The sequence below is a fragment of the Protomyctophum bolini genome, assembly GCF_963924005.1.
Source record: "Protomyctophum bolini genome assembly, chromosome: 1".
NCBI lineage: Eukaryota > Metazoa > Chordata > Actinopteri > Myctophiformes > Myctophidae > Protomyctophum > Protomyctophum bolini.
The window spans coordinates 7,017,244-7,030,600 of record NC_137862.1 but is presented as its reverse complement, the minus strand read 5'-3'; the positions used below and the strand labels follow the sequence as shown (position 1 = coordinate 7,030,600).

Genomic DNA, 13,357 nt, shown 5'->3' with positions numbered 1-13,357 from the left:
CTAATGTTGCTCTGGAGAGGGAGGTCTGGAGCACTCTGGTGGAGCTGTTGCCCCCACGACCCGACTACGGATAAGCAGTTGAAGATGGATGGATGGATGGATGACATATTGCCAGTTTTACTTGATATAGACTATTTTTAAGTCTCAGTTAAATTTATTTCACACAGCCACTTGTAATTGAAAAAGACAGTTCTAGTCTGCTGTAGCTAACTCAAATCTCGTTATGAATACCAAAACACACAAACATGAGTCAAAAACTCAAAATCATTGTATTTTTGCTCATACTTTTTTTTAATGTATCACAATGAGCAAGAAACATACTTGATGAAATATTTTCAAAGGAGTATATTCAATTACCATCTACAATCAACTTAACTAGGACAACAAGGTTTTGTGACAAAAGTTTCTTTAAAAGTCTGAAGTTCCATGTGGTTTATGTATGTTAGTTTCCATGTAATTTGGTACAGTTTGGAAATCTTCATCATATAATTACAGTAACAAAAAAGCTAACAAGACTACAGTATAGAAAAGACATCAAGAACAACATTTTTGGTTTAACTTGCTCTTTTTTGTACATTGCAAGGCTGTTTTTTTTTTCTACCCTCGGTTGGGCTGCCTGGAGCCACAGAGCCATGCTTGTGAGGCTCGGAGGAGGAATAATTTCAAGGAAAGAAAAAGGAAAATAAAATGCATAAAAAAACATTGTGGCACCAGAAGTCACAAAAGGAACAGAGAGCTCCAAGTAACAGTTCATCTTTGAAATTGGAGCAAATGGTTGTTTGGTTGTTTGTTAGTTTGGTTGTTAATTTTGGTTGATACGCTTTTTTTTAAGAGTGTAACTGCCTCTCTCTAAGAATGACAGCGTCAAGAACCCTTCCCCTTTTCTCTGTTAGTCATTTCACTTCTTAGATGACGTAATGAAACAGAGCAGGGAGAGCCGCCGTCTGACTGGAGAGCTTTAACTTGTCATTCAGGGAGACAAGTCGAAGGAAATGAAACAGGTAGCAACAACATGAACTGGGAGAAATGAAGTAAGCATCTCTGTCCGTCCTTTCCTGAAATGTGGAAAACGTCCATCAAAGAGCAGAAGCAGACGCAGAGCCGTGGAGAAACAAAGAGAGCAAGACAGAGAAAGGGAGGAGGAGGCAGCTGTAGCCACTTAAGTTCAGTTTCATCTAAAGACCTTTCTCTCTGTGTCACACATGTCCATTGGTTCCAGAGTCCATTCTCATTACAGAGTTGTCAGTAATCAAATAAGGAGGTGATATTAAAGCTGTGTTGAGCCTGCCTTTGCGGCTCCCATGCCCAGTTTTGGTGTAACGCCCCACAGCCTCTCATGTCCTCCTAACAAACATCTCCAACAGTTTCCCAGAGTTCGTTTTTTTTTTTTCTTTCTTTTTGTTTTTTCATTTCATTCCTTCTTCATCGCAAAACAAAAAAAAGTTGATGTCTTGTTTTAAATATATCTATATCTGTATACAGGTACACGTCCATTTTCACAGTGGGCAAAAGATGACCTCGACAGCAAAACCTTGTCTATCTCTCTTTGTAAATGTCCATTAAAATCAAGTAACGTTTTATCCCAATGTGAGTCAGTGGATCCATTTATCCACTGTCGCCTATCGTGCCACAATAAAATATACACTTATCTGGGGCACAAATTGTATTTTTTTTTTTCCATTTTTTTTTCTTTTTGTTTCAACTGCATAAAGCTTTGGCCACATTCATATTCAATCAAAGTAAAAACTGCTCAGTGCTTCGGTATCGTCATTCTCCTCAATTTTTGATTATTGTTATCTTTAAAATTTGATTTTCCAAAATCTCAGGTATTCATAATCCAGCTTTTGTGGTTCAGTTCATTTTGGTGTTATGTATATTATAAAATAAAATGCCAAAATTTTTGTAATTGATGCTGGCTCTTATGAAACACACACACACACACACACACACACACACACACACACACACACGCACACACACACACGCACAAACATACAAACTCACATACAGTCCATGCTGGCAGAATCTGAAGTAGAGACCGTGACTTTGTCCTCCACAACAGAGCCCAAACAAAGAGTACACTTTGGAAATAAGAGATCAAACAGTGTCATAAAGACAACAAATATAAAGAACATTATCAACACCATAAAGTGGCCAGGTCATAAAATAAAGTTTTGTTGTCGTTTTTTTGTTTCGTGTTTATCTCTCTTCAATTTCAGCGATTCAAATTAAAGCTAGTGTTAATTTATATGAAAAAGTAATATACAGAAACTAAAATAACATACAAATACTTATAAGAAAATAATAATAATAATAATAATAATAATAATAATACATGTCTGACACATTATTTGTAAAATCAAAGTAAAGCAAATGTATCCAAGAAAAAACTGTACAACATTAGAATTCTCAAAAATAAGAACATACATTATGAACAATATTCAGGACTTTAGAGAAGTGGCAAGCTTGCAGACCAAATCAATCGAATTTCAACAGCATGCTGAAGTATTAACACCAAATCACATTGCTCTGCAAGACGTAGCACTTTTAACACACTTTCGAGATTGCGCATTTTATTTATTAGGGTGAATACACTTGCTATACACTAGTGGCCAAAAAGCAGTTCTTCACAAATTTAAATATGTTGGTTTTGGTATAAAGAAATTAAATAAACATTTTGTGTATCAGTTATCTATGAGGGGTGGGGGGGGGGTATCCATTTCCACTGCAACAAGATGGATTGGGTGACTTCTTTGGACATGAAAGCGTGACATACCTCTTAACTAGTTGAAACCAAAGGGACATCTTCAAAAAAAGAAAAGGAAAAAAAAACTCCTGCTTTTTCCAGACATAATGCTTTGGAATGAAGACGTCCCTTAAAAACCTGTAATCAACGTTGTGCGTGAAAGTGGCACCCTGCAGACACCTGGGGCAAATCGCAACTGGATTTCCCAGGAAGAGGGCAACCTCTCCTCAGCAAAACAACCATTATTTCCTTCTGAGACTAGTTGTGAGTTGAGAGGCATGACGACACCAAACCTATGAGACGCATCAGTACCAGATGTATTATATACATTTTTTGGTAACCACTATTACTTGCTTTAACAAGTTGAGCAACAACCTTGACTGGATGGAGGGATTCTCAGCAATGTTCCATGCCAGCACAAAATGACATATCCAGGTCACTTTGTTTAGCAAAACCCATGATGCTAAATTTACACAACAGCTTACAGTCACTTTAGAAATGAGAGAAAGAATGACAATTTAAAAGCAAATAAAATGTAATAGAATCAGTCCTTGCTTAAGAAAAAAAAAAAAAATCCATTGTGATATTTGGAATGCACTGTTCTTTACAAACGTTATAGATCATTGGCTTTAAACATTGGTCTGTTCAAAAAGAAAATCGGCAAAATGTCCTTTGGAACATATTATTCACAGTCTTCAAAGTTCCGTATTTGCAACAAGAAAAAAAAAAAGGTGTCGCAGAGGCAGGAAAATGGTTTATTGTTTGTTTTTAGTTAAAGCTTAGCCAAAAGCAAAATGAGCATGCATCTACGTACTCTTTTTTTTTTTCTTTCAAAGTTCTACATTAGCAGCAAAACGTATGTCCTCGAAGACCAGACCTTATACATTTTTCTTAAAAAATGGACTTTTGAATGTGACAGAAAAGTCAAACAAAGATTAATAACCTCTATCTTACAAACTGCAATGGCTCTGTAACGGTGCTACTCCACAATGCAAGGACAGGGGCCCTTTTTGGTTTTTGGTATTCTTGGTATTTACGTACAAAAGTCACCCGTTTGCTTGCAAAGAAGCAAAAACGGCAACTCTGACGCGTACTCCTTTATCTTTTAAAACTTTGTTTCCTTTCCTCTAAAAACAGCAACAAATTCTCAAGTATAAAGAAGCCTCTTTTCTCATCTTTATGCACCAATGGTGAAAGTGTTTCGTCTTTGGATTTTTCTTTTGTTTTAAAGCGTGAGAATTATTATTAGTATTCTTTTTTTCATTTTCATTTATGACAATGACAAAAAGTCAAAATGAAAATAAAGTTGAAAAAGACTGTAGCCACACTACATGAAGAACTAAAGACCTGTTTCGTAGTGCACAAGGGGCCATAACAACCGCCATTATCTACAAATACAGGAGACGAGAGGAAAATAAGTGCGAAACAAGTAGTGAGAAATAGGAGTCAGACAGTGGTAAGTGCACAAAGGTAACACAAAATTAAATTAAAAGATTTGTAAAATTTTCACCCCCGGATCTTTGTGGTTAGTGTTGCACTAACCAAACCATAAAACTAAAATAATTTCTAGAGGATCCTGCCTTTGTCAGAAGAGGCGCATGTGGGTGAATATTTGTCAAGAAGCTGAGAATAAGACAGAAATAAAAGTTTAGATAAGTTACCTGTCCATAATCTAGTCTAATCGGAATGACTAAGACAACATCAAATGAAGCGTCTTAAAGTTGGACGATACAAAAGCTAAATGTACACAAAGATTTTTCAGTCTACCATACTGTTTAAATTCAATTCCAATGCAACAATCTACTTAACACCAAAAATGTTCACTATCATAAATACAGAAAGTGTTTTTTTTTATATATATCAAAAATCGTTTTATCGCCCGTCAACATGTCTGCAATGCTCTCTTTGTCTGGGTGAAATAGGATTTCTAATTGACCCCTTTTAAGAGGTTTCCAAATGTTAAAACCAGCAAATCAACTACCCTTTTTGAATGCCCAGAAACTATGTTTTAATTATAATTTCATTAATTTTTAAAACTTTCTGTCATTAAATCATCAATTTCTGAAAAAGAAAAGGAAATACAAAATTAAATAAAAAATAAAAACAATGTTCTTCTCCTGGAACAAAAGGTGTAAAACATGGATTTCTGTAACAGAAAAACATCTGTGAGCTGTTGACCTGAGAATAAAATAGACATTACATTATTCTTTACTTTTGCAAGCCATTGGTATTTGAATGCTTAAATAGCAAGAAAACGGATAGACTATTCTCCCATACAGTACATACTGGCTTTTAGACTGTGCTATTAAGTAGAAATAATTATAAAACAAAGGGACAACTTGTTGACTTGTTTTTTGTTGTAAGGGTTCTTGGGCCATTGATCAACTTTGAGGCAGTCCGTTGCCATACAGTACAGCGTTCCTCTATCATAACCCAAAACTTAACTGCAGTTTTCTTTTCTATTCTCACACCTAGTATGAATGTATTTCAGTTGGAAAAAGGAAAGAAAAAGAAAACCAGCATGTTGATATGGGAAAACAATCCACTAACATTTAAATTTTTGGTTACAAGCTTTGGAATTGCAGTTAGTCTTTACACATCTTTTTCTGAAATTGGTTTGTATACTTTTAAATGTATTTTTAACATCGCTGCTTTTTGTATTTTTTTTGTATTTTTTTTTTTTTTTACCATTTGTGTATTTTTTTTTGTCTTTTGTGGGTTTTTTAAATATTGTCCATCACTGAAAGCTCTTTTACAATCTGATGGAGTCTGTTCCTACACTAGCAAGATTACTACTACAACTACTACTGTCTTTGAGACAGCTAGGCTGCTGCGGCGGCTCCTCCGCCGTCCTGCCCAGCCTGTCCGCTGACTTCTGACTGCTGTCAGAGTCAGACTCGTCGGTAAAGACGTCTGTTGGTATCGAGGTCTGAACTCCTGAGGTGCTCAATGAACTTGAGGTAACCGTTGACGGTGAGGACACTGGAGGAAAAGAGGAGGAGGTGGAGGAGGGCGTGGCGGCGTTGTTGGGCTTTCCAGACAAAGCTCTGGAGGAGAAAGGGGCCTGCTGGGACCAGGAGGGTTTGCCGGCAGCTGTGGTGTTGACCGGGGCGCTAGAGGAGGAGGAGGACGAGCACAGGGACGAGGAGGAGACGGCAGAGGATGGCATGGAGGCTGACGATGCTGGCGGGGGAGGGGGGCTGCTGATGGGATGAGTGGCAGCCTGCGAGGTAGATGCGGTGTTAGGACTGGGGAAACAGGCTGAAGAGTGAGGTAATAAACTAGTAGCGTGCTCTTTGGCATTTCTGGCTGATCGCTTGATTGTTCTGTGTTTGTGCAAGGCCGACTCCAGGTGTTGACCGAGTGCTTTCTCCCCATCCAACGTGGTGTCGCAGGCCAGGCAGTCGTAGAGACTTCCCGCCCCGGCGCCGCCACCACTGGGGACGCGCAACAGCATCTCTTGCAGGTTTGCCACAGACTGACCGAAGAAGCAGACAGATTTAAGGTGGGTAATAGCCGCTTCTTCCTTGTTGAAGACCGCTTGACACTTGCGGCATGCCAGCTTATACTGCACTTTGGGGATGATGTACTGGTCTAGGTGGGGGTCCACAACTTTGCCCCCCATCTCGTTCTGCTCAGAATGTAGTTTATTGTGGGAGGAGGAGGAGGAGGAGGTGGAGGTTTCACTATGGGGGTTGCCTTTATGCTCCTCTGATTTCACTGGATCTTTGGCAGATTCTTTGCGGTCCCCCGAGGGTTGAGGGGGAACAGGAGTTTGACTCGCTTTGGGTTGCTGGATCTGCTGAAGCTGCCGCTGTTGCTGCTGCAGTGCCTCCTGCAAGCTCTGCTGATATTGCTGGTAATGCTGAAGCAGGGACCCTGGCGACAGGCCCATTAATGCTTGGGACAATGTTGGGTTGTAGGGAAAGAGGCTCTCCATGCCATACATGGGCTGCATGTATGCCCCCTGGAGCCCCCCCATCTGTGGGGCATAATACGGAGAAAAGCCAGGCATGAAGTAGGGAAGGAACTGACTGGTGAGCAGAGCCGTGGGATCCGATGCCAAAGCCGCCTGCAGCGCCTGCAGCTGAGCCGGGTCCACCACGTACTCCATGCCAGGCGTTGGCATGGACGTAGCGGGTACGGCCGGGTCCGCTTTCTCCTTCTTGGCACTGGCAGCGGAAGTGGAAGGGGTGGCCGGCGTGCTTCCCGTCGAAGACGGCGCGTGGGACGACTTCTCTGCCTTCTCCCTGTGTTGTCTCTCCTTCTCTCGTAGCCTCTCGGCGCCATGAAGACGCTCTTTGGGGTGTTCGGGCCGGGAGGAGGAGGAGGAGGAGCCCCCCGCGTGGGCGGTCGAGGAGGTGGATACGGCGGCGGTGGCGGAGGAGGCGGAGCTGGAATGGGACACGGATGAGCTGGTCTGGTGAGACGGGCTGGAGGAGACCATGGACGATGAGGAGGGAGGCTTGTTGGGGAGTCCAGACGTGGGGAGGCTGGGTGAGGGAGCACTGGCACCGGGAACCATGTTCAGCAGGTTGGGAGGTTTGGGGGAAGTTAAAGCTGGAAAACAGGAAAAGAGTAGAATTAATTAACCCACTTTGACCTGAGATCAGATTCTAAAAATGTCCCTTTGAAAATGACAGTTTTCTGAAAAAGCTATCTTTCTATGTCAGTCGTTCTTCGATTTTTCAAAAATAGCAGATCTACAAGCTCGTAGCGCGCCACTCGGTGGCGCGCTATGAGCTTGTAGATCTGCTATTTTTCCAATAGCTAAAGCATATAACGTAACGCTAACACCAAAAGGGGTTCCCGCCCAAAATGGGCTAAGTGGTGGAAACGTAACTAAGTACATTAATACGCAAGTGCTGAGTATTTCCAATTTTCAGTACTTTCACTTCTACTCCACACAGTACATATCAGAGGCAAATATTGTACTTTTTAGTACCCACTACAATTATTTGCCAATTTTAGTTCCTAGTTATTTTGTAGACGTTGTTGTTTGATTATTATTATTATTAGTAAAACATACATTAACCACTTCAGCCATATATACATTTTGCCCATTTGAAAAGAGCGGATTTACAAGCTCACAATGTGTCCCAAAGATCTTTATACAATCACAAACTTGTGAAATGGGACATTCTGCCTGTGGAATGGGGAACCCGGGTTCGCCTCCCGGCCGAGGCTACATTGGTATCAAAAGTACATTTTTATACCAATACTTTTGCACTTTTACTTCCGGACTTTTACTTTCTGACTTATTTCTACATTGCAGTATTGATACTTTTACTTGAGTAAAACATGTGAGTACTTTTAAATATTACAGGTGATTGTAATCTTATTTGTACAACAATAAATTATGATAAAATCAGCCGTTGGCTGAAAGCAGAGGTCTATTACTGACCTTTACGCAGACTTATAGAAAAGCTTAATCAGTACAATAATTAGGTCAAGCTCAGATCATGTCCACAAGGTCAAAGTAGCTTAAGTGTAGAGTGATCCATTAGTATTCAGTGACATTTACTATTCTCCCATACCAACGAATATCACACAACGCTTCTCTATTTAGAGTTGTTAAATCATATTTATTTACAGTCATTACAGTAAGTACAGTAAGCACTTACAGTACCTACCTCTATTTTTATACTGTTGTTAGATAGAGTGTATGTTGTGCAATACTGAATATTGCTCTATCAATGTTGGTATGTTTACTCTTGCTAAAAGTAAAACTCTTTTAATTACAATTATATTATTTTGTTTACTATATTTGCACATTAGGTACAGTTGCTATATTCATTAATATTATCATTAATAACAATGTGAAGTGTTAATGAAAACATTAAAGACTGGAAGTCGTTTTAATTCTCTAATTGATCAGTTGAATTCCTAAAGTACTGATAAATAATGTCATTAGCAGCTAGTTTATATTAGCATATATATTTTGGGTTCATATAGTTTAGTTAAAAGCACAGTTTCCCTTTATGAGTCCTGCCCTTCAGAAAATCTATTTGCAACATCCACCAAGACGTACCTGAATTCGATGAGTTAAAGTTGGGTAGTGAGGGGCTACCCACCCCTGACAGGAGGACAGGGGGTATCCCTTGCAGATTTGGATAGGCTGACTGTAGATTCAAAGCCTGCATTGCAGGGTTATCGAACAGGCCCTGCTGCTGCATGGCTTGCTGCTGCGCCAATCCCAGGACCTCGTTGGCCTTCTTGATGCGGTCCATTTCTTGCTGGGCCATAAGTTGGCGAACGGTGGCTGGGTCAAAGTACTCTTTCTCCTTATCTAGCTGGCTCCCAATGGTGTCCTTCACCTTAGAGATGTGTTGCTGGGAGAAAATGTGATCACGAACAGAGAGACGGGCACTGTACTTGACGCCACACAATGTGCACTCAGTCTTCGGCCCCTCGTATGATGTATGATTAATTCCAAAGTGCTTGGCCATGCTAAGCTTGGCCTTCTTCTCCTTGGCACGGGCATTCTGAAACCACACCTGAACCACCCTCTTTGGAAGTCCAATGTCATTACCAAGCACCTCGCATTCTAGCATGGTGGGTGTCCTGTAGTCATTAAAGCAAGACTTAAGCAATTTCAGCTGGAGGTTAGTCATCTGAGTTCTGAAGCGCTTTTGGCCAGGACGGTCTCCACTGTCAATGCTCCTGCTGCCTGAAGCACCAGGGCTTGGAGAGCAGGGGTCAGCCATGCTGGAGGTCTCACTGTAGTCAATTATATTTTCATTTTCATAGTCCTTGGCGTAATAGCTTGTTGCAGGGCTCACCAACCCAGAGGACATCTGGTCATCATTTTCAAGGAGGGCGACTGCGCTCCCAGACTTAAACGGGAACTCGCCACTGATTTGGTTGTGCTTTATATCAGCACTGTCATTGTCAGCATTGGCCTCATCACCAGTGGTTGTGTCTGTGATGGCTGTGTTCACAGAGGAACAGTCGTCATTATCGAGTTTACTCTGATCAAAGCTGAGGTTCACAGAGGACATCGTTGGACTCTCAAAGTCCTCCATCCCCTCGACTTTGATGGAAGATGGACTCAATAGGGCCCGGGGAGACAAATCCATGATTTTGCTCACTGGTGACAGGGAGGAGCTTTGTCCGTCGTTGTTAGAGGGCATGAGTTGGGAGTAACTGGAGATATCCAGAGGATCCATTTTCAGTTGCAACCCTTCCTGATCACACAGCATTCCAGTGAGTGCTAGATTGTAGCCAGCTCGTTTGGCCTCGTGCCAATGACGGGAGCGAATATGTGCCTCAAGGGCAGTTTTTGCTTTGAAAAGAGCCCGGCAAAATGGGCACCTACGGTGAGCTTGAGCCGGTCCTACTGCCCTAAACTGGCCTTTCCGCTCCCTGGCTCTTGTGTTTTGGAACCACACTTGCACTACTCTCTTTTTAAGTCCCACCTCATGAGCTATGTGGTCAAGCATTTTTCGTGTGGGGTTGGAATCTAACAGGTACTTCTGATATAAGATCTCCAGCTGCTCAGGTGTAATGGTGGTCCTGAGACGCTTATCCCTCTGTGGCTCCTCTCCGCTGTTGGTGCTGTCATTCTCTCCTGGGCTCGTGCCAGCCTTCTCCTCCAACTTCCTCTTCAAGGAGTTCATGGTGGAGGTAGGAGTGGATGGCGAGGTAGCAGAGCTGCTGGGAATCTGTGGCATGGCCCCGGAGAGGAGCTGGCTTGCCAAAAGCGGATTGCTGGGATCAAACAGCATGAAAGGCATGTCCATTGTGCGGTCCATGAATTGAGGGTGAATGAACTGATTTTGGACAGAGAGGAAGTGTAATTGCTGGTGTTCCTGCCAATGCTCAAAAGAGGGGAAGCCAATTTTGCACTGCTCACACTGGTAAGGAATCATCTGCTGTGCCATTTGCTGTTGTTGGGCAGCGGTCAGGTGGGCGAGGCTCATGTGGGAGCTTTGAGAGGAGGCCTGGCTTGTCTGAGATGCAGAGGGACCACACTGCTGCTGCTGCTGCTGCTGTTGAGAGAAGGAAGGAGATGAATGCTTTATGGACTTCAGGACTGTTTGACTCTTCTCCTCTCTTTGAGGTCTATGATGCTGAGTGTCAGATTGGGGCTGATGCATAATTTCCTGTTTAATAGTAGCTTGGTTCTCTCTTGGATCAGCAGACATTTCTGGTAAATGTTTAGGTTTCTCGTCAAAAGAGTTTGAGGTGTTAGCTGGTGATGCCTCTTCCTTCTCAGAAGACGAGAGGTGTGAGAAGGCTGATGTGGAGGGAGGGAGGGGGCAGAGGCTAGAGGAGGAAGGCATTGGAGTGTGACAGGAGGACCCAGAGGGGGTGTAGTATTCATGTGAAAGATCCATTGAATCTTCGTTTTGGCTGTCATACTGCCCATCGTCATCTTCATCTTTGTAACAAAGCTTCTTTTGGTGTTTTATTAGGTCAAATATACGCTGGAAAACCAGACTACATTTCTTGCACTGGTAATTCAGATTCGTGGTCCGAATATAGCGGTCATTCGACAGTTCTCGGCGCTCACCTTCTTTTGACCCATCTCCTTGGTTTTCATAATTCTTCCTGGCCTTCTGGCGAGCATTCTGGAACCAAACAACAATAACTCGAGTTGGCAGGCTCAGAAGGTTGGAGAGCTGCTCAAACTCATCATCTTTAGGATATGCATTTGCATCGAAAAAGTCTTGAAGCACTCTTAGCTGGTAGTCAGTGAACCTGGTTCTGGATGATCTCTTACTTCCATAGCACTCGTGTGCATGTTTCAGGGGCTCAGGGGAAGGGGGCTTTGAGTCAATTTTGGTATCTTCTAGAGTAGTTATTGGTGGGTTATTGAAATTGTACGGTGAGTCTTTGTTTCGCTGGCGCTCTTTGAACAGGGTGTTTCTGAACCAGTGCTTGATGACTTTCTGAGGCAGGCCTGACTTGTCTGCCATTTCTTTGATCTGATCTTCATTGGGAGAGTTGTTGATGTCAAAGTACTGCCTCAGGACCCTCAGCTGGTCATCGGTGATCCGCGTCCGCGGCCTCTTGTTCTGCTGTTGCTGCAGCATGGCCGGCGTGAGCTGCTGCTGATAGAGCTGAGCCAGGTCTGAGGCCAGGCCTGACTCGATAGACTGCATCTGCTGGGGGGTTAACTGCTGGGGCAGCGACTGGAGACCCATCGACTGCATCATGAGCGGAGAGAAAGAGGCGAAATCCATCGGCATGATCTGTGCCATGGTGACTTGGGGCTGTGGGGGCTGTGGTACGGTCGGAGGAGTATGCGAGGGAGCAGAGACAGGGATGTTTGGTGTCGGGGCTCTCTGGGGCGGAGGCGGAGGTAGAGGTGGAGGAGGCGGGGGAGGTGGAGGCGGGGGAGGAGCGGGCGCAGCCTCTGGAGTCGGGGGCCTTAGCGGATAGAGTTTATCGTACTGCTCTCTGTATTCCTTGGCAAATCTCTCCAGGGATCGAAATGGAAAAAAGGCCTGGTGAATATGCTCCTGGTGGCTCTTTAGAATTAGTATGTTTGAAAACAGCTTGCCACAGGCTTCACATTCCAGTTTCTCTAGCCCCTCAATAGGATCCACCACTCTTGTTATTCCACCCGCAGGACCACTTGATCCTGTGGGTCCAGTCATGGGTCCAGTGACAGTCATGGTTGCTTTTTTCTGAGCTTTCTGCTTGTTTTCATTGTATTGAATCACTAACTCAAAGCCAAAATTCTCCAGGAGAGCTTTGGTAGCATTTCCACGAGCATCTGAGGCAATCCTCGGTGGCAGCAAGCCAGCATCATGATTTGCGTTGATTGAAGTCTGCTGTGTATCCTGCTTCTCTTTCGCCTTGTTGTCTGTAGGGTCTTTAATGACATGTTCGTCGGTTTTCTCAGCTGTGTCTCTTTGCATTTCCCTGTCTTTCTCATTGTGGGAGGAAGGAAGTCTCTGTTTCCTTTCAGCCTGCTGGAGGATAGAAGCACTTTGTTGCAGTAAGGCCATCTGACTCTGGGCCTGAGCCTGGGCCTGGGCATGTTGTTGCTGCTGCTGCTGCTGTTGCTGCTGCTGTTTATGTTGTTGTTGTTGTTGTTGCTGTTGTTGTTGTTGTTGTTGCTGTTGTTGATGCTGTTGTTGTTGCTGTTGCTGATGCTGTTGCTGAAGATGGTGATGCATCAGCTGCTGCTGCAGGCAACTCTGCTGAGCCTGCTGGGCAGAGTTCTTCAGGTCCTCCAGCAGCGAAGAGGTGGACGAGCCTGCCAAGCTGTTGAGGTTTATCTCCGGGTTGAGCTGGAACTCGGCGCCAGGGATGTAGAAGGGGAAGAGCAGCTGCTGCTGCTGCAGGGGGAGAAGAGACTCAGCGGTCATGGGGAAGTGCTGGAGAAGTGCTGGATTGAAGAGCTGTGATTGGATGAGGGCAGCCTGCTGCTGTAGCTCTTGCTGAAGCTGGGCTTGAGCTTGGGCTTGGGCTTGAGCCAGCTGGAGCTGCTGCTGTTGCTGCTGCTGTTGCTGCTGCTGTTGCTGCTGTTGTTGTTGTTGTTGTTGCTGCTGTTGCTGCTGCTGCTGCTGTCCCCTAGCGGACAACATATCAGCAAACTTCTTCTTTTTTGACTCGTGGTTCTCAGAGGGTGACGGGTGGCAGCTCACTGAAGAGTTA

The 13,357-nt window shown here is 43.7% G+C and overlaps 2 protein-coding genes across 2 annotated transcripts in view; both read right to left on the bottom strand.

Annotated features, from left to right (window-relative positions):
* The window catches only part of LOC308331553 (small ribosomal subunit protein uS12m-like), a 265,229-nt gene that overhangs the window by 125,217 nt on the left and 126,655 nt on the right, over positions 1–13,357 (bottom strand). The window lies entirely within an intron of this gene.
* zfhx3b (zinc finger homeobox 3b) overlaps positions 265–13,357 on the bottom strand; it is a 115,343-nt gene continuing 102,250 nt past the window's right edge. The window contains exons 7-8 of the mRNA XM_080765073.1: positions 8,778–13,357; positions 265–7,306 (exon numbers count right to left, since the gene is read on the bottom strand). The exon at positions 8,778–13,357 is cut by the window's right edge and continues 1,132 nt beyond it. Of these exons, the coding sequence (XP_080621199.1) occupies positions 5,499–7,306; positions 8,778–13,357 (6,388 nt within the window). The 3' untranslated portion in view covers positions 265–5,498. The remainder of the gene's footprint in view (positions 7,307–8,777) is intronic.